This window comes from Diachasma alloeum, unplaced genomic scaffold (genome assembly GCF_001412515.2).
Source record: "Diachasma alloeum isolate Michigan unplaced genomic scaffold, Dall2.0 Dall_scaffold_00256, whole genome shotgun sequence".
NCBI classification, from domain to species: Eukaryota; Metazoa; Arthropoda; class Insecta; order Hymenoptera; family Braconidae; genus Diachasma; species Diachasma alloeum.
This window is the reverse complement of record NW_021680401.1, coordinates 495187-517642: the sequence shown is the minus strand read 5'-3', so window position 1 is coordinate 517642 and position 22456 is coordinate 495187. Positions and strand designations below refer to the sequence as shown.

The window sequence follows — 22456 nt, the reverse complement described above, 5'->3', positions numbered from 1 at the left end:
CCCCTTGGACCAGTCTGAGAGACTTGATGATTTTTCTGGGGGTAGGGGGAGTTGCACTGAGTATTTTTCCATCAACAGTTGTTGGTGGTTTTGCTTATTATTAGTTGGAGATTTTTTTCCCCCCTGAAAAACGCGAAAATTTCATTTTTCCACCCCCTAGCACCCCCTTGGACCAGTCTGAGAGACTTGATAATTTTGCTGAGGGTTGAGGGAGTTGCGCTGAGTATTTTTTCATCAATATTTATTGGTGGTTTTGCGTATTATTAGTCGGAGATTTTTTTTTCGCCCGAAAAACGCGAAAATTTAATTTTTTCACCCCCTAGCACCCTCTTGGTCCACTCTGAAAGACTTGATGATTTTTCTGGGGGTAGGGGGAGTTGCACTGAGTATTTTTCCATTAACATTTGTTTGTGGTTTTTTTTATTATGAGTCGGAGAATTTTTTTCCCCCTGAAAAACGCGAAGATTTCATTTCTCCACCCCCTAGCACCCCCTTGGACCAATCTGAAAGACTTGATCATTTTCCTGGGGGTCGAGGGTGTTTCGTTTAATCTTTTTTTATAACAATGTGCTGGTGGTTCTGGCTATTTATGGTGCAGAAATTTTTTCTTCACAAAAAAAAGACAAAAATTGAGATTTTCATCTCCCTACCACCCCCTTGGCCTGAACAAAGGGGGTTGATCATATTGTGGAGAATGGGGAGGCTGTTCCAAATCATTTCGGAATTTAGAACTTAAATAGGAACAATTTTCAGTTTGCGTATTAAGGTATGGGGCCCCACAGATCCTTGCTACGGCCCTGAACTTTCGCTGCCAAGTCGGCTGCCAACTTCAGCGTCATGAAAATTTGGTACTCGAAATTGAGATTCCAAAATTAAGGGTCAGAAATGAAGGGTCAAAAACCAAGAGTCAGAAACGAAGGGTCAAAATAAGAGGTCACATTAAGGGTCACAAGGGTCAAAATAAGGGTCGTAGCCCCCTAGTAACACAAAAAATCCGAAACTTAGATTCGAAAGACTACAATGCTTCTCTTTGGAAGCAATAATTATAGATTATTCGTATTTTTGTCAGTGCAAAGAGATAAAAATTCTAATTACTCTTCGTTCCATTCATTTATCTTTAATGAACCAGAAAGCCACAAAAACTCAACTTCCCAAGTTTCTCTAATTGACGAGCCTCGAATCCGTTGTTGAGCCATTTGTGAGGAAACAAAAATGACACAGCAATCTCTCAAGAATACCGACAGCATAGAAACACAACATCCAATTTATTCAAATCTCAATGAGAGGAACTTTTTGTCCTCACCTTTTTCCTCGAAGCAAATCATCAAATAAAAAATGCAAACATATTTTACTCCCTTTCCACACGCAAAAAAGAAATTTTCCCACTCACTTGAACACAAAAAGTTCATATTGACTGAGGGACGTGAAAACACGAGGTAGAAAACGGGAGGGGGGAAAAATTGCGAGGAAAGAGAGAAAAAAAAATGGCTAAAGTGGCGTGTCAGAGGGTCTGGGGATGATTTACTGCCTTGTCCACACGGATCCCTCTTCCCTCGTAGAAAAAACTCTCTTTCTCTTTGTTCCGACAAAGAATCATTCAAGTGACGCGTCACGCGTAGGAGGATAGGTGAATAGTCGAAGAGACAAGAATAGAAGCAGAGTTGAACAGATGTACAAAAAGAAAATGAACGTCAACGGCGAGCAATTTACAAATACATTCTGCACAAAATAAAAAAACATAAGCACTTCCGTCCACCCACTAATAGCCTCCTAATCAATCATGAAACATCAAACAAATAACCCCAATAATCCAGAGTAACTTCTCAATTTCATTTCCCCAAACATCATCCCAAAATACCACGTAAAAATACTACATTTCCTCGAATGCAACTTTTATTGGATAAATAAAATCCCTGGTGCATCAGTGCGAACAAAGATCGATAGAGAGAGAATTTATAGACATTGAAATACCACCGGAAACGATATTCCCGTGCATCTTCCGATGATCAAATCTATATTCTCTGGGAAAAAAAATAAAAAATAAAACTCCCCAATCTCTCCATTCCCTCTTCTCCCTCCCCCACCTCCCAGCACTTTATCCACACACTCTCCACGTCTATTGCTCTTCATTGCTCGCTCTCGAATCGTTGAAAATTCCCGGGCAATGGAAATGAAAAGAAGGAAAAAAACATTTTTTTTCCGAAAAAAAATGACCACCAACCTCACAGGGCTATTCACTCGCCAGGGCGTCGTTATCGTGCGCTCTCTCACGAGTTGCATCGTTTGTACCTCCATTCCAATTGTGCAAGAGGCAAAAAAGAAGAGGGGGCTGTGGAGAGGGAGGAATTGAAAAGGGGGATGTGTGTTATACCCTTTTTGCGTTCTGAACTTCTTTCTCTCTCTTTTTTTCCGCTCACATGATCCTCCCCCACTCCCCCCCCCCTACCTTTTTAAAAGTCTAACTCTGTTGTACGTTCGTTTCTCCGCCACATTCGTCTATTGATTACGAGAGGCGCACTTGCCAATTTACCGGCAACACAAAACATCGTCGATACAGATAGATAAAATGAGTGTGGGGAGGGCGAGAGGGAGAGAGAGAGAACGAGGTAACACTGTGTGTGGAGTCGACAATGCTGAAATGGGGAGAAGAGCAGGAAACCTCGATTTCGCGCCATCAATGAGAGCTCCAGTCAACGTTGTCCTCTATCTCTAACCATTCTATCCACCCCTTTTACCACCCTCTCCCCCTCCCCTCCTTCTCTCCCTTTTCCTTCCTCACTAAAACACTGTCGCGCTTGGATTAAATCGGCTTTCCGTATACACTTCTATTTGGTGAACAACCCCCCCTCGACCCCCTCGCGCGTTTCGGGAGGACGATAATATTATCGGCGTTGCTACTGAATGCAAGGCCAAACGAGCGTCATCAGGCTAACCCAAGCGTTAATTAGAGTACTCGAAATTCTGCCTCGATCCGACGGTTGGATTGAATCGTACTTGTGGATAATCACAAATTGATCAGGACTATGATGGCTCTCTGGATTAATTAAAAATCAATTTGATGAGGGCTTTCATCTGTTGGTCTGGGCATTGTTGAGAATTTTTTATTAATGGTTTTCGCTGATGTTTATTGATTAAATTTCGAGGTGATGAGTGAATGGAGCGGTTTACGAGGAATTATTCAGGGAATTTTCAATTAATTTGAAAATTTAATTAGCTTATAGAACGTTCAGTTGTGGTATTGAAATATTTAGTCCGGATGTGGATGTGAATTTTGAGGGGAATGATTTTATTTTAATTCAATAGTGGTGTTTGGGATTTTTCTACTCAATTGGAAACTGTCATTGCAGCCATCACGATCACCACTGCTGGTATAATTACCATGCAATTATGAATCGATCAAGAGCACGAGTAGCACGTCCCCTGGTGTACCTGATGGGGGCAAAAAAATGGCCAACTATGTGAAATAAAAATGTGAAAAAAAAGCATCGGTAAAAAAATTGCGAGTGCTATAGCAAGGATTTTAATTGGATCTGGACAGTTTCGACGGGCAACCTGACACGTCGACCGATGGCAACGCGAAAGGACTGGTTTTGCGATAATAACACTCGTCGCGCGGAGTACACCTATGCGACTGTGTGCGTGAGCAGAGGAGACAGCGAAGAGGAAAAAAAACCGAAAGGTTTTTGCAGGAAAAAAAGAAAGATTAAATGCGTCTCGCGTGAATGCGACTGCGCACGCATAGCCGTCCACTGGGGTAATTACGATTGATTGCAAACTCGTCAAAACGAAAGTCGACAAAAATTCCTTTGTGACAATTTCAACTGGAAAAAGGTTCTACCGGGAAAAATTCCTCTGCTTGTTTTTTCATTCGAGTCAGACATTAATTTATGAGGGGAGGGAATTTTGTATTATGGAATTCTGGAATTTAACAACTTAAAAATCAGTTTTTTTCCTTCTGAATGGAAGCTTTATAATCGTTGATGTCGACGATCTTGTAATTTTGAAGATATGATGTTTTTAGAAAATGTGAGTGTATATCTGGATATATGTGCGAATTTTTCGGAAAATTATTATAAATCTTCACAGAAAAAGGACTAAAGTTGAAGCTAAAAATCTGAAATTTCGTCACATAATTGGTATTACTTTGGAGCACTTCTGGGCGCAATTTTAGCTCAATCGATCAAGTAGTTTCCGAGATACCACTATTTATCAAAAATCTTTTTTCCTCAATATCTCGAAAACAACGTAAGTGAATTGAATTTTTCCGACGTTAAAATATTCCTCGTGATAGTATCTATCAAATCAAATCACAATATTGCTATGTAACTAGGGACAGTTTGGTAATAATCTGCATTTTTCGTTTTAATGAGAAAATCGTTCTATGCACGATAACTCCCGAAAAAATATAGATAGAATGTTGAAATTTAGTGAGATTGTAGCTCTTATGATATTACAGGATGGGATTATGGGTGGGCGAAATCGGATAAGTGGTTTTGAAGATATTGAACTTTTTGTGAAAAACTGTTTTATGCAATATCTTCCAACTACTGATCTGATTAATTGTATTTGTTTTTAAAATATGAATACCTGTTCATACAAAGTTATCGAAATATTCGCGTTTTTCTAATTTTTTCAATTGAGAGTTGTTGAGTGTGGCGTTCCATAATAGGCGTAAAACGTGGAATAAACATCTGAGATTCTGGCTACTAATTAGTATTATTGAGTCACTCTTGTGTATAAAATTTTGTATCGATCGATTCAATACATCCTGGTATAGAGCAATTCATCCAAAAATATTTTTTCGCCACAGCGGACGGAAAGGCAGATTTTCCTCCCGCTTCACACATCGTCTTTTTATCGACTATTTTCGCCTCTGAGGGCTAATTCTCGACTTGTTTTATTCTCGTCAGTTTTTATTGTCACCAATTCGTCAGAATGTTTTTTTTCCATCAGGCTCTGACCTTGCGTCACGGCTGGGGAAACTTCGTGAGACAGTTTATTGTGTCCACGTGTAGCCGAAGGCACACTGAGAGGCCAAGACACCTCGTGTTTTCATGATTAATAACGAGAGGGGGCGCAAACATCAAAACTAGAAAATAAAAAAAGGGAAAAAATTGGCATAAACAGAATACTCGAGACGCGCGTGAATAAGAGTGGCTCTAGGTGGCCACTCTTTCGTCCACAGAAGGAATGGGATAAAAAAAAAAGTGCCGACACGAGTGCCTCTGTCCCATTCCAACGAGTGTACGGGAAACGAAAAGCTTGGGATCTCGTCCCTCTTGGAATACAACTAGTTCCCCATGCCCACTTTGCACGCGCTCACTCGTCGCGTCTACGACCGAAGCGAATCCCCGGCTCCCCCACCCCACCAACCTCAGCCACATCGGCCCTTTTCCTGCCGCCAGCATCGTTCGAAATATTCACCCACAGCCACCAGAAATCGCGTTCCTATCTCCGTCTTTTTACCACTCAAGCACTCCTTGTGTGTGCCAAACGACGAGAGAAATATCGGGGGAATCTCAACTCTCGACTTACGGAATTTTGTCGGCAATTCGAATGGAATTTGTCATTGATTTTGCGAGGAATCTGATTATTTAAATTTTTCTGTAATGCCATAAATAAAAGTATAATTTGTAGCTAGAAAATAGGAGGGTAAATTATACTGTTTTTCTTCGATAGTTCGTTTATTCCTGATAATTGTTTGAAAATTTTTTTTCGAGACTTTACTAATAAAATTCGTCAACTAAAACGATGATATGATTCTTCAATGGGCGGAATGTATGGTTCATCAGTGCTTCAAACAACAAAAAATATATCTACGAATAAATTTCTACATTTTCCATCGAGATTTAAAGACTTGATGAAAAAACGTATATTAAAATAAGATATCACTTAGAAATTTGAATAATTTTTCTGTAACGTCATAAATAAAAATCTAATTTGTAGCTAGAAAATAGGAGAACAAATTATACTGTTTTTATTCGAAAGATCGTTTATTCGTGATAATTCTTTAAAGATTTTTTTTCGAGACTTTATTCATAAAATTCATCAGCTAAAAAGATGACACGATTTTTCAATAGGCGGAATGCGTGGTTCGTCACTACTTCAAACAACAAAAAGTTTGTCTATGAATAAATTTCTACATTTTCTATCCAGCCTCAAAGGCTTGATAAAAAAAACCGAATATTAAAATAAGATATCACTTAGATATTTGAATAATTTATTCCACATCAATCACAAATTTTTTTTATTCCAATAACCATCAACTTTTGCTTTTTCTACCTCAAGAATTTCCATACCCAGGATGAGTTAATTAGGGCGCAGAAATGACTGTAAAAAGAATATCTTTGAAAAAACCTCGCCTTATTGAAAGTGAATTTTAATCGTTCTTGCGAAAACACTGCCATCCGGTTAACCGCATAAATTATTCTTGGATTGGAAGGAGGTAGAGGCCTCGTATATCATCGCTCAGGAGTCCCCACCGTGTTTATTGCTGATGAGAAATCACGTGTGTCACTTTTTCGTACGTAATTTGACTCTATAGATAATATCCAATACAGAAGTTGATTTCTTTAAATAATTTTTTTTTATTCCACTAATAAATATTGAAGCATTAGCACCTGTTCCATTTTAATGTCAGCGCCCCAAGAGTTTCCAGTACCCGTGGCGTGCTTATACACCTACAAATGACGTGGATTGTAATTCAAATTTAGATGTATCACGAGAGCCATTACAAAGAACTCTTTCATCAGTATTAAATCAATTAATCGATTTACATTTCAAGTGCAGTACAAACGGTATTGTTGGAAAATTGTAAAGAACACGTTGATTACCATAATGGCTTTCACCCAGCATGGGAGTAATATTTCTCAGAAGCATTTGATCCAATAGCGAGAGGACTTTCACCTATCACACTTTCCATCGTTTGTCTCTCAAGTCTTTTTTAACCCCCTGTTTTTTTCATTTTTTCATCCTTTTGTTAATTTATGTCACAAGATAGTCAGTGGCTACTCCGTCCAGTACGTGGAGATATTAGAGCTGCAAACAGCCCCCATTTGCATTCACTAAGTGATTGTTGACGTACTAGTGGCTAATTTTTTTTTATTCGATAGATATTGATACGTAGAACAAATTTTTCTAATGGTTTTTTCCATTTCGAGAGGAGCGCATACAAGAAAAACACTAAAAAGGCCTTTGAAAAGGTCTTTTTCCCGATTCGCGAGGAAATGGTCTACTTTTTTCAATTTTTTATGAAATGCTTTTTTAAAGATCTCAATGATTTTTACATTTTTTGTCTTTGGCGTTCTTTCGATTAATCACATCCTGAGCTCGTAATTTCAATTAGTTTATTAATGTTATAAAAAAATGAAAGTACTAATGGCTGTTTTTCTTACTGATCGATAGCTTTAATTATTTAAATGAAATTTTGTAAATAGTTTTCATGTTTTTAGATGACGTATTCATAAAAAAATAATAATATAGTGCAAAATCCTTCTGTGATAACTGTGGCGCGTCAGTAGCGCTTCAGATCGCAGAGTGGGGGTAAGGTAAACCTACCTTAATGTTAGAGAGTGGTGGAAGAGGCAATGCACGTCATTGGGTCAAGGAAATTTTTTTTTGTTATATTATGTATCAAGGTTTGTACATTTTAATAACGACTGTTCGTTGGTTTTTAAAAGGCTTTCCATCGATCATTTTCGATATATTGAGAATTTTACTTTCCTTATGGACAAAATATATATCCGGGGAAAATATGTGAGATAAATGTCAAATATATTTGCAGAAACAAAGGCATTAGGCAAACTCACATTAATCTAAAAGAGTGGCGAGCATATTCATTGAACGTATACGGTTAATTCTATTTATTTCTCACAACTCAATTAAATAGGAATGTTTTTTGGAGCAGTTATTATTTAGTCCCCTAGAATATTAAAGAAAATGTGAATATAATAATAAATTCTATTTGGAAACAGATTGTAAAATTTTCCATGTAAATGAACTATGATACCAATGTTATTGATGAAAATTGTTACATAAAAAATATAAGTAGACAGTTTACCAACGTTTTGGAATAATTTATTAATTAAGGTAATTTTTCCCTCTTTTTTAAAAACCAACAAAAAGTCGTTATTAAAATGTACAAACCTTGATACATAAAATAACAAAGAACAATTTCCTTGACCCAATGAAGTGAATCGCCTCTTCTACCACTCTCTAACATTAACGTAGGTTTACCTTACCCCCACTCTGTGACCTGAAGCGCTACTGAGGCGCCACCGTTAGCACAGAAGGATTTCGCACTATATTATTATTTTTTTATGAATACGTCATCCNGTAATTTTTCCCTCTTTTTTAAAAACCAACAAAAAGTCGTTATTAAAATGTACAAACCTTGATACATAAAATAACAAAGAACAATTTCCTTGACCCAATGAAGTGAATCGCCTCTTCTACCACTCTCTAACATTAACGTAGGTTTACCTTACCCCCACTCTGTGACCTGAAGCGCTACTGAGGCGCCACCGTTAGCACAGAAGGATTTCGCACTATATTATTATTTTTTTATGAATACGTCATCCAAAAACATGAAAACTATTTACACAATTTCATTTAAATAATGAAAGCTATCGATCAGTAAGAAAAACAGCCACTAGTACTTTCATTTTGTTATAACATTAATAAACTAATTGAAATTACGAGCTCAGCATGTGATCAATCGAAAAAACGCAAAAGACAAAAAATGTAAAACTCATTGAGATCTTTAAAAAAGAATTCCATAAAAAATTGAAAAAAGTAGACCATTTCCTCACAAATCCGGAAAAAGGCCTTTTCAAAGGCTTTTTTAATGTTTTTCTTATATGCGCCCCACTCGAAATGCAAAAAACCATTAGAAAAATTTGATCTACGTCTCAATATCTATCGAATAAAAAAAAAATTAGCCAGTACGTTAACAATGGGTTTCTCCTTTTCTAAAGCCTTTTCCGGGGGCTGTTTGCAGTTCTATATATTGATGCCTTTCACGAGATCGAGTAACTGATTCCAATTACGAAGGGGAGTTTTTTGTATCTGTTACTTTGACCGGTAACACAGTAGTTGAGAACTTTCACCGATTAATTCATTAGTTTACTGAATAATATCGTTGAATCAATCGGAAAAAAGAAATCTTCAGTTTGGAATGTTATTTGTGGCACGCCTGCCTGTAAACCGGCTCTTTATACACGCGCCGCGATGTGTACTAAGAAAAAAAGAATAAGTTCTCAAACAACTCTTGTTTGGACCAGAAAATCGTTAGTTGAAAATTACAAAAAAAAAATAATTGTTTGGTTCGAATTTGAAAGCCTCAAACATGACTAATTGCTCTGCTTTTAACAGCAATGAAATATTTGGCTAATGAAGTGGATTATTCATACAAGGCGGTGCCTTTTTAAGTTAAAAATATGTTTTATAGAGTAAAGTTTATCAAGAAATATTTTGTCCCTAAGTTACAAGATTGCTGTCATGTCGTTGTTATTATTTCACTAGGGGACTACGTCCCCTGCTCGCTCCGCTCGCCATCGTCCATATGACCCACATGACTCCCATCATCCTTATTCTGACCCTTGTGACCCTTATTCTAACCCACATGACACTGATTTTGAACCTCCGAACCCTTATTCTGACCATCGCGACCATTATTATACAGCGTCATCTGAATTTTCGATGTTGTGAGGTTGAATTCAATTTCAAAAATTGCAGGCGGCTGTACCTTCGATACAGCTGTAATTGTACGTGGATACGTCCATGGTCTTTTCTTCTTTCTCGAATTTCCTAGCAACTCCTTGAATTCTCTCGAATTTCCTGGAAATTCCTTGAATTCTCTCCAATTTTCTAAAAATTCCCTGAATTCCCTCGAATTTTCTAGAAACTCCTTGATTTTTTTCGAAATTTCAAGAATCTTCTCGAATTACCTCGAAACGTCCAGAATTTTCTAGAATTCCGATAGATGGCGCTGCACATGAGGATCGTTTTCGCAAAATGACCCCCCATATTGAAACCATAGACGTATCCACGTCAATAAAAGTATTCACTAAATTTCTCATTCATCCTGAAAATTCAAGAAAATTTGGTTTTTCATGTTGAATCATTATCGATTTTTCAATGAAATCTTGAATTCCCAAACTTATCGTGAAAATTGAATATCACATACAATTCAATTTTCAATAAATTGAGAATTCAGAAAACTTGTTACCTGAATTTTCAAAATTTTCAAGGTTTTTCAGTGCCGTATGGACCTGAAAATCGAGAATTACTTGAATATTCACAAATTTACCAAATTCCTCAATGAAGAAATATACAGAAATTGCGTGTAACTTTGTTGTTTTTCACTTGAAATTTCAAGAGTAATTTTCTAACAGTGGATGGTGACCGGATTGAACAGTTATTTCTCAACTAAGATTAAATTCTGCAGGACTTTCGTCCAATTCTCAATACCATCATAATGGTTCTCAAAACGATACAATTGTTATGTCGAATCAGAAAAGAAGTTCGTTCACTTCTTCTCCTTCAAACACTTCTTAATAGTGGAACCCACGTGAAGAAAAGAAAAAGTCAACCCGATAAAAAGTGACAAAAAGGGTCCAGAATAAAATACCCATTGGAAAAAAATTGCGAAGAACGAGGGTGGAATATTGTCCGGCGGGAAAGTTTCGCATCGTTATTTCGGATTATTAAATAACGCTGACCTGGGGCTGATTTTCACGCGTTTTGACGTAGGCGATAAAAGGGACAACAGTGGAGAGGATGGGAGTGATTCAAAAAGTTTTCTGTCCCCAACAGTAGAAGGAAAAATTGTGTTTTGGGGTGGGATGTCCGACGAGCCGCAAAATGGTCCCCGCAGGGGCCACATAAAGTTGGGAAAAAAAAGATCAAACCGTAACAAAGTGGCCACAATTTTTTATCACACTTTATGACCCACAAATATCCCACAACGAAATTCAAATGACGTGTGATTAATCGTACCAGTTGTACACACATTTTTTAGACATTCATTTGAAGAATTGTTGATTGATGATGAACATGACAGTTCCAACAATGAAGCACTCGTTGGAGTGATATTAAAAGGCAATCTCATGTAAGTTGAACAGTTGTGCTTCTTCGAAGGTGAAACGTTGTCGCTAAATAGAAACAGGTTTTGTTCTTGTTCAAGGTTTGTAAGAATGAAAAACCCACAGTGTCCTTCTACCGTGACTAAGGACGGGGACGTTTTCTTCGTGTTCAAGGTTATCCTCACTATCCCATAAGTACCAAGGCACATACCTGATTATCTTACCACCTCGAGGCGAGAAACTCAAAGCATACGAATATGTCTATATGACTTACGTTCCCCACGTTTAATTCCCAAGGGTGTATTTATGATTTCAACAAAGAGTATGAAAAGACTGTAGGAATTGGTCAATTTGCTGTGACTTTTATTTCTTCTTTCAAAGGTAAATAAAAAGTCAACATTACCGTGGAAACGATTACGCCGTGAATATTTCATGACGATAAATGGCTACGAATACCAAATTGGGGATCTGGATTCTTATCTACCTCAACTCAAGCTGACACTGACTGCGGTAGAGACCCGGGTGGCAATCATAACCCATGTGGGCATCATAATAAACGGTTATGAGTGGAAAATGACGGTGGTAAAAGCGATAATTTGTGAAATTTATTGCATTACTTCTCCATGTTCTGACATATTACATTATATTATATTCTGAGTTGAGTTTTCAAGAGTTGAAAAGCGACTGTCTGATTGTCGTTTTGCGTGTGAATACATATTGCCCAGTGGGTCCCCAATGTGACCACCCGTGGATTTCTCTTTCATGGTTAGAACCAACCAGTTGATCCCTTCAAAGTCAAACAGGATAATGCATAGACGTTAATCCACTATCCGTTAATAAATACGACTTAGGCGGAGAGTGAGTGGTGTTTACCACTTTTGCTTTGTCAACAGAATGGCCTAGCCAAGGGGTTTCTGCTTAGTCGGTCAGGGTAACATCATTAGGGAGATTATGTGGGGGGAGGGGTTAACAATGGGATAGTTGAGATGCGCAGTCAAGTGGACCTGAGCTGTGCTTACTGGTTCTAACGATAGTTCAAAAGACGTCAATATTGGGATCAAATGTTTTTCCACTTGATTTGATTGCAGAATAATTATGGAAGGAAGCGATTCCAATGAGAGTTAATAATTCCAATTCAATAGTCGCGGATACTAAGAGAAAAATTGAATTTTTTTGAGATATTTTCATCTTGGAACAAGTATTATTCAGTTGAAGCAATTCCAATTCTATAAGATTCTAGGTTGAACATGGGTTATTTATTTTTGAGATACATTTAGTATATTAAGGTATATTCCAAGACAATACCACTCAAAATTTAGTTCCTATGGATTTCCGAAAGACATGCTAAATACCTTAATTTATCGCATTCTCATAAGTTATTCAATTTTTCTATCCTCATATGTTGATGAAGGCAATAATAACTGTTGGAATCGAATAGGAAATGATTTGTTAATTAATTGTTTGAATCAAATAAGAAATGATTTGACATGGAAATTTCCATTTTTTAGAGTTGAATATCGCAGAAACTATGCACTATAAAATATTACAAAAAATTCAACGTATTCGGAATTTATCAACCTACCATGGATTCGTTTTTTAAGAGCATCGTAAGGACTGTTTTCTCATAAGTTGAAAAAATCGAGCTCGAGGAGACCCCCAACCCCTGTTTGGCCTATGCCTCGTGTGCCAGAAGCCCGCTTTTCATTATTTATTATCTGCTAAACTGTGTAGTACAGCTAGTTAGAATTATTTTCAATAGCTGAAGAATATTATAAACATTATCTATAAAAAACATGGGGACAATAGTAAGAGAAACCCGTTGTCTAGGGATATACCTTGAAATGAAACAATACTCACAGTCAAGTCTGACCTTTTTATGGCAAAAATGCGAATGTTCAATTTTTTTTTAACTTTAATTGTAAATTACTCGGCGCAACGGGATGGTATTGAGTGATGAAATAAAATATTTAGTCATCAGAATAATTTTCGTCTTCTAGATAAGCTGAAGGATTTCTTAAAACAGACAAATTTTTCGTTGAAAACAAAAAAAATAGTCTTGTTATTGGGGCAAATATAATTGACTTGAATTCTATACAAGTTCTTTTTTTTCCAACTAGATGTATCTCGAAAAGACATAATTGCCATTTATTCTAAAGCGTTATTGAGTTGAGAGCTAGAAACCAAATAATGATTGATTCAAATGGAATTATCTTAATGAACTTATCTCTTTGTCTCCGTGTAGTGAAAGGAGGAAAGTCAAACTCAGCTTAGAGTAAATTTTGGCGGAATGTCTTCAAATTCAAGAAAAATAGACAAATTCTCTTTGAGAGCAAGTTAATCGCAAAGTAAAATTGATCCACCTTTTTTTCATTTTTCTTGAAATACTAAAAAGAGCAATCTGTTCAGACCACGCTTATAAAGCTCCAATCCGAATATAAATATTCAGCCCATGGATAAAAAAGAGACCAACAACGTTTAAGCATAAACAGCCTCCATGAAAATATCAAATTATCATCAATCACGATTTCATTCACTCGCAATATCTCATACACCTGGTATTTGTTATTTAAATCATCTCAACATACCTTAAGATAAAAGACTCATTAATGCAAGTATGTATCATCCAGACATGTCATAAATAATCTACTTCATCCACTAAATAAAAAATAATATGGTTACAGCATGAATAACCCATCCGGATGACTAAACCAGATAAATCCGTCTCAACATGTATAAATAAATGTAAGGTCTTCGATATCTCCACTGAGTCTGCGCATTTTGCTGATAGATGAAACCTCTCAATCAGTCTTACATTCAAGCGCATTACTGATATATAAATAAGCTCGTTATTGTTTTTTCGACCGGATTCGAAGCGTCGTGGAGCGATTATACGTGGTACATTGAATAAAATGAAATAAAGAAGATCGTAAAAGGGAGAAAAAAAAGAGCTTTAAAGCCAAATGCAAAAATGGGTACGTGTGTATCGGTCTTAATGCGGGCGATCGTAACTTCTCTCTCTCTCACTCGTTCGTGTTTACGTGGGTAGCTCGTTATCAGCACAAATTACCTTCGCTCCTACGCGTTTAATTTAGTCCCACCGCTGACTGTGCAATAATAACGTGTGTGTGCTCCTCTTCTCTGTTAACTATGCGAGCGAGAAAGAGGGAAAAACATTTTGTGATCGATTGCGATTGCCCGCAATTTTGTATTTTTCCACTTTGCTCATGCTTTACCTGTCCAACAGAGGCTAAATGAATTACAAGAGTGAATAAAAAAATATAGCTGCCTCAATTTTTTTTTTCATTACATGTAATAGAATCATGCGGGGAAAAGTGATGCATGCACCACTCGACGATTTAATGTAATTTGAGAGCAATAACCGTGGATGCATCATTAACAATTTAGCTGCGACAACAATAGTCGAATTTTCCCAAAACTGATTATCACTCGTTAATGGAAATGCCGCATTACACGTTGAATTTAATCCCAATGAGAGCATAATAATGAATAATTTTAATTTTAATAAACAGTCGTTTGCATGATACTATGTACTAGAATTATATTGGGATTAAGTTGTGCGGTAAATGGAACTCATTTACATTTAATCCGGACTAATGTTTTGGGGAATGAAGTTTATAGGGTGGAAAATAATACAGCAAATTTAATGAATTGTTTGTCTAATGTGGATTTCACGGATATTATGTGTGTGAAAATATAAATTATTGATGGTTAGGGAAGTTCGTGGGATGTTTATATAATTGGATCGACCCGTTCAACGTTAAAAGCGCGTAAAATTAGCTCATTACTCAATAGGGAATGCCGGGAAAAAGTGACTCAAGGACGAACCGAAAATAATCGCCATGCGCCCACTGACGGGGAGGCAGTTGATATATTGGTCAGCAGTGTGAAAGAGATGCGTGCATGTAACGCATTACGCATAGTTAATACGATTGTATAAAATTACTTGACAAAAAAAATTAGGAATCGGACAGATGAGGTATATTTTCTGATTTACGGATAATTGAAATGTAACGACCGGATGCTAAAAGATACAGCGATAAAGCACAAACGCTAGGTTTTCCGTTTCGAAGGTTTCAGTCAATTACTCGGGAACCGAACAATGGCACCGAGTGCTACTGCTGACGGGACAGTGAGAGAGATTGCAATCTCAGGATGGAATATTTGAATTGTTAAGTAACGTTCGACGATTTTTAGTGTGACTGAAGAGGAGAATTCCACGATGAATGAATGGATATTTTAAGGATGTTTTTTTGTTAATTGCGCGAACAATGAATTTTCTCAGGAAGAATTAAGGATACAAGAGAAACAGAAGGTGGTAAAAAATCGCTCGAATAAACACGACTTTCTGCGGTTTTCTTTTGTAGATATGCGCAGATAAAGAAGCAACAGATTGAAACGTTTATTCTAATTTTTTTTCTGATTTTTTTAATGCAAAAAATTGATTTCGATCACTTCAACGGACGGAATTCGTCCAAATTCGTCAACAGTGGAAAGTGATACAGAAGATGTGATTTAATCAAATATTTACTGAAGCCATGTCGATAACAAAGAAAACATAATTGTCATTCCATCATGTTTCTCTCCTGACCAAATCTTATATTTTTCAATTTTTTTTTTCTGAGAAAAAAATCTTTGCCCTCAGTTATTCTGGGTTCCAGTCAGAGTCAGATTAGTCTGAATTGAGTTCCACGTGTTCCATCAACGTGGCTTGCAGATTATACTCAAATTGCCAGTCACGGGACGTTTCATCGGTACAATCAGACAACCTCAGCCTCAAGCTTCCTAGGTCAATTGTTATCCGTATTGTCCCGCTGTTTCTGGTATCACCGCAGCCCAATTATGAGCTCGCCCGTCTAGAACGTTATTGGACTTAGTCTCAGACCTTCCCGAGGCTTATCAACTGTTGGTAACTGAAATTCCGTGGAAATTCTGTACCCCGCTTGTACGCCACTAGCTGCAAGTTTGACTCTGACCGAATAAATCCCAGAAGCACTCATCATCGGACAGATTGTAATGAATTTTTCAGAGAAAAAAATTCACACTGATCCTGCCGGGAATCGAACCCGGATCACCAGCATACTAGGCCAGCCGCTTGCGCATGACGCTACAAGCCTCTACTCGGTATTCCGCAGCACACGTGACAGCTTCAAACAATGTCAGGCTTGTTTGAAGCGCGCTCTTCTATCATCCGTCAATGAATAAATTTGCATGTAAATATCGTGATGATTTTTTTTTCTTCTTTTTTTCCCTCAATACTCTGCGCATCGACTTGTGATCTTGGTCAAGGGCATAATGGCGTTTAATACCAGTGTGAGTGAAGAAGTTTAACGTCGTCCCCGTTTGGCCCATTATTAATACACACATTCTGCCCCTCACTTTGCCGTAAACTGATGTCAATCGACTTGACGCGCAATAGACGATCTGGGATACCAATATGAAGAGGACAAGAGGAAAAAATGAGGGGAAAAAAAATAATCGAGAATAATTCTGAGAAAAATCTGTCGAGCTGATGGAACGGTGACTAGCACGCAAATAGTCTTGAGTATTAAGATGATATGAGAAGGTAACTGGGGAGGGGGAGAGGGAAAAAGAAGGGAATCTCGTATATTACGAAGAGTTGCGCAACCACGGAAAATTAACAGCCTAGTCACGCAACGATGCACCTGTAACGATTTTCGTGACGTTGCTGTAGCGATTTGGCGTGTTTAGCCAAACGACCCGACGAATCATTTAACAGAGAATAGTTTGCAATTAATTATCGTGTTTACGTAATAACTGCCTGCAGGACCGGGCGACCTACCGCATAGGAATCAAGCGAACCAATATAGGAATTATTGCCTAATATTTCACTCACGCTTGTCGCCATAATTTTCGATTTTATTGATAGCCTACAACTCCCCAACAAATTCTCAACTTTTTTTTTCATTCGAGGTCTCTGTCGGTTATTTTTTTCCTCCTCTCATACACTTATCTGCGGATGGAATGAAAGAGGAAAAAAAAGAGAAAAGCGATATGGAATTGAATGCCATTAGAATGCTTAAAAAACTACGCATCTGAATGGAAATTTGTCGCAGTGGATTTTTGCCAATAAATAGCCTTGGAGCCAACGTCCGGTTGATGTGTTTACGATCCAAATATACTACATAAGTGCCAAGAAAGGCCCTCCTTGGTAAATAAAAATAATAGGGGAGTTCCCCAAGTCAGAGGTACGCCGAAGAATAAGTAAAAAGAGTCCTAAAAAAGACCAAGGGAAGGAAAAAAACATGTTTTGTAGGGGACAAACACTGCGTAGAAAACTCCTGAGGGAGGACAATGTGCGCAAAATGGTGACGCAACGTGTAGATAGATATAAGGGCGTATGGGAGTAAGAGAGACACTAGAGATTGTCGTCAATAGGTACTATAAATCAAAGAATGCTCCGTGAGCAAGTAAAAAGGATAGACATAAATAGAGAGAATGAGGTGGGAGGAGGAAGCTGGCACTGCGGTCACGGTCGTACATTACCGTCGGTATTTACGGCACCCCATCATAAATCAATGATTGGACTAGTGTATGTTTCATAAAAAAAAATCTTGGTGATACCAAATCGACCGATAGTAACTCAAGATTTAAGCTTCTACGCATTTCCTAAACAAGCAAACAAATGTAATAATAATTGACGTGAAAAAAATGCTCAACTCATTTCAAGCTGAAATTTACGATGGAAAAAAAAAGATTTGTGAAAAGTAAACGCAATTCTCTTTATTATCCCATGTATAGCCCTTTAAACGCCATTTAAACCGTGACTCTAGCCACCCGCCGTTTCCCGTTGAAGCGGAAAAGATCGTTTTAACGAGGCTTAGGTAGAGAAAAGAAAGAGAGAGAGTGGGAGAGAGAACCAGGGGATCAGGTCAGACTTCCTAATGCCTCCGGAAGGCCCATGGGTATACAAACGACAGTTATGTGCCAAGCCGTTGCCCTTTGCGCTTTATTAAGGGGGAAAATTCCCATAGCTGTACCCCCTCTCGCCCTGCTGCCAGCGTTGCCTTTCCTTTCACAAAGGAAAGATCCAGAGCGTCGTTGATCCATGACTGTGATCTTCGCGATATCGAGTTACACAAAACCTCGGATTCGCGCTTCCAGGCGCTTTTCCCCGGAGATTGTGGATCAAAGAAAAACAGCGCCATTTTCACTCCTTCCTTTTACCCACCTCTTCATGCCTGCCTCATGTGTCATCCCTTTTATCCTAAATAACACGCAATCGCATTCGCTCCATCACTCTTTCATGAGGGGAAAAGGAGAAATCGGAAATTTGAAAATTCAATGCTGAGGGTAAATGTTTGAGTGAATCAGAGTACGAGAAGCGAGGTTACGAGGTCACACGTGTAACATTCTGAGATGGTGTCAGTCCCAGGGGGACAAAGGTAGTACTTCCTTTCATATTTTCCGTCCCACCATTTGGAGAATTGCCTTGTAAATCTCGTAACGTCTGTAGGCTTCTTCCTTCGAGCCCTACAGTAGCCTAAAACGGTCTGATCCGCTTTTCAAATGATACAACTGACGAATACAGACTCTACTCTGCAGTTCATTCGAGGGGTTGAAGTGTATGCAAATCTCAACCCCAAGACAACCAAACATCACATACAATAGTCCCTTCTTCTCGCAGCAGCTTCTAAGTACCTTAAATGTAAAAATATTCAGGGAAATACTTTTGTAACATGACGTCCACGAAGCATTCAAATTTAGGTCATCATAAGGGCGTGGAAGAGTAGCTTCAGCCAAAATTCAACTTGTCAATTTCTTGAAAAAAAAAAATGAAAATGTGGGGAAATACATCCCATGGGAATACACCACGGACCATGTCGCCCAACTCTGCCGAAACACCGAGGAAGTTTCACTCAAGCCAAAGTTGGTATTACGAGAATAGTGAAGCCTAAAAGGGTGGGAAGAAGGGGGAGTGAGGGGGCAAGATCCGTCCGACTGAGCGGTTCCGTGTATACAGAGGTGGAGAAACCTTTTAGGGTACGAATTTGGTGCGACCCGAAACGCTCATCGTAACCGAACCGCGTCGGCCGACACCCTTGAACTTTAGAGCCATCGGGGCGTGCCGTAAACTTGGATGTATATCCACCAATACAAACTATAAAGGAACTTGGGAAGTTTAACAGATCGTGCAACATTTCGAGTCAAGTTCTTTTGGAAATTGATATTGTGGAAGGTTTAGGAGAGCATTGCTTCGCCGAATGCTTGTAATATCCTTCCTCGTGATTTGACCAAGGGATTGGTAATTGAGTGAAACGAAATGGGTCAGCGACACATTTTTTATGAGTATCTTAGATGGTGAGGGAGATAGCAAAATTTTTGTGACTGCCTTTCAAAAGGTCTTCCTAGAATTTTCACCATCTCCTTGGGAGATATCCCCTATAGAACAATTTGTGTCCGTAACCAAGGTTGTTCTTTTGGTTTCTATGCTCAAGTCCTTCTTCCTTTTCCATGAACCATAGATATAATATACGCATTTGGAAGCTCATTAAATAAGCTTTAAAATGACAACTGATTTGTCCAATTCTGAGAATTTTTCATTGACTTATGAGAGTTAAGGCGAAAATTGCAATATCATGTTCAACTTGAGAAATTAATTTTGGCGGGATTTGTCGATGCTCCTAAGTGGACTAGGCAGAGATGTCTATATATCATTTCAAAGAGCATTTACTATTCTTCAAAATGGTATATGGTAATTCTGATTTAATGTAATTTCCATCAAGTTATAGCAGATTGTTTCCATTTTTTACGTCATGTCACACGCCAAAAATGACAGTTTTTGCTATTTATCGAGGCTTTAGACTTGAACAGCGGGAATATATCATAAGTCAATACCCGATATTATGTATTCCATCCACTAGATCAATTATTATAAGCGTTAATGTAGCGATTTTAGCATGTCACGTTTTGAAAAATTCCGTGTTTTTCCTCTTAATGAGATTTGCTCAGTTTCTGTTCAAATATGTGAACATATCTTCTGTTCAGGTGAGAATATATTAGATTACCTTGAAATTGACCCGCGAATCATTTAAATATGGCCAATTTTCATTGATTATGGGAGTTTTCAATGACAAATTGAATTTTCATATTTTTTTAATAAATTGACGATTGCTTGAGTTTTTGTATATTTTGCAATGAAAATGAGCCAGAATATTCATATACCATATTAAAGCATAATTTCAAAATCAGATATGTTTGATGACCTTCAAAATGACCTTCAAAATGAGATATGTTTGATGAAATTATATTCAATTTTCATCGAGTTATCAAAGATTATTGCCATTTTTAACGTGACTCTAAAATTCACCTTCATTATCAATTATCGCGTAGCGTTCGTGAAGCGCTGCCTTCCGGCTGGAATGACAAAAAATATTATTGAATGAATGCATTATTCCACGTAACCTAACTAGCGCGCGTCTTTCCTAGTGTATTAAAAGTTAATTGAAAAGTGAAATCACTTCATCTCATTACATCATTCCAATGATGCCGCGAGACGAGACGAGAAACTGCACCTGCTCGTCTCGTTGTCAGGAAACCATTCTCTCGTCTCGTCTTATCTCGTCTCTATAATCCAAATTGCACGAGAAAAAAATACACAAAGGGGCAGAGAGGGGGAGGCTCTCGCCTCCCGTTTCTCTCGTTCTCGACCAGCTTTTCTCGTCTCGTCTCGTCATGTCTCTCGTCTCGTCTCGTTTCTCTCCCGTCTCGCGGCATCACTACATCATTCTATCAATCAATCAATGACTAACCTGATATATATGATGACCCCGTTGGTGCATATCCTCTTCCACCCGCGAGGTGCCGCAATTGACGCCTGTTGTAGCTGCTGCTGCTGCTGCTGTTGCTGCACCACACTACCGTTCATAGTCAGCGCAACATTGTTGCTATTACCCACATTAACTTGTGTCACTAAACGCGCAGCCTGCTGCACAGAAACACCAACGTTTACGTTATTATCACACGACTGTAAACTCTGACACTCAGGACTACTCAAACTGCTGCTATAAGCCGATTCACCCGTGTCAGATCTTACCGAATCACAACCACGCTCATTCGTAATAGCATTACGATTTTGCAGTTCTAATTCCGTACTGATGCGGTTCAACTTAATTCCGTCATCGCTCTGCTTATTAACTTGATTAGTGTCAATTACACCGTGATAAACACCATTATTAACAACACACTGTCTACCGTAATTTGTGTAGATATTGGTGTGTACCTCGTACTGTGAAGAATAATTTTTATCATCAGAATCATCAACAACAGCGCTACTTGGGAGCGCTGATCTAGTGGCCGATGCTGTTGCAACAACACCTGAGTCACTAGTACCACTCAAACTATCAGCATCACTGTGGGCTGGGCTTCTAGCGCTCCCAAGACTACCAGCGATACTCAGATTTCCCAAATCTATTTTTCCCGTATTACTGGGCGAACCAGTCGCCCCAATGTCATTGATATTTATCGTTTTACTACGATAACCGTTACCAAATTCATCATCATCCTGGGATAATTGAGACTGTTGTCCAGCAGTTAAACTGCAATTAATGTCAATTGTTTTTAGACAACAATCACTCTCCGTATCACCGTCAGTCTCTAGGTCATTACCAATTGATCCACCATCAATACTGTAATTAGTTTTGTATGCACCCGTATTATCCACCTGAGGCAGGACAATTCCTGGGTACTGATTTGTTTGCTGTTGTGATTGATTGCTCTGGTACAAACCATCGGCATTATGATCTACCGTTGTTGTATATGTAAAATTATCACTTGGTACATAAACAAGCACACTGTTCTCGTGTATATTCTGAGTATCGTTGTGTTGTATATTTGTACGACGATTGTTGTGATTATTTGATTGATAATGCGGTTGATAATGTGACTGTTGCTGTTGATGTACGTGATTCGGGGGAGCTGGGTGAGAGATTCGCTGCTCAGGCTTGCCGGCCATTGTCCAGGTCCAGCAGTGCAAGCCGCCGCGTCACCGACATCACTGGAACACACAGCGCACGCCACCGACCCTCCACTAGCCTCTGAGGCATCCTCTGGAAATGGGAACAATTGTTAATATTTCATCGGATGAAATGTTCCGCTGGACCGAGCCGATTAAGGATGTTTATCCGCGCGGAGGGGAAAGTTCTAGAAAAAGTACCAGTGGGAATTACGTAAAAATTACGTTGTTTGACGTAATTGTGATGCATTGCTACTGCTTCGTGGAGATCAGTGCTCTTTGCGCGCAGTTTTATAGAGTGTTTCGTAAAAATTGCGTTTCGACCCATAAAATTTACAGAACTCAAGGGGGAAAATTTATTTTCGCTCCGTCATACATA

General features: G+C 38.3%; 1 protein-coding gene across 2 annotated transcripts in view; it reads right to left on the bottom strand.

Moving 5' to 3' along the window:
• Positions 1-22158, bottom strand: part of LOC107037602 (AF4/FMR2 family member 4) — a 346232-nt gene extending 324074 nt beyond the window's left edge. For both annotated transcript variants that reach the window (XM_015256232.1, XM_015256233.2), the window contains exon 1: positions 20876-22158. In XM_015256232.1, the coding sequence (XP_015111718.1) occupies positions 20876-22077 (1202 nt within the window). In that variant the 5' untranslated portion in view covers positions 22078-22158. The remainder of the gene's footprint in view (positions 1-20875) is intronic.
• Positions 22159-22456: the final 298 nt, after the last annotated feature.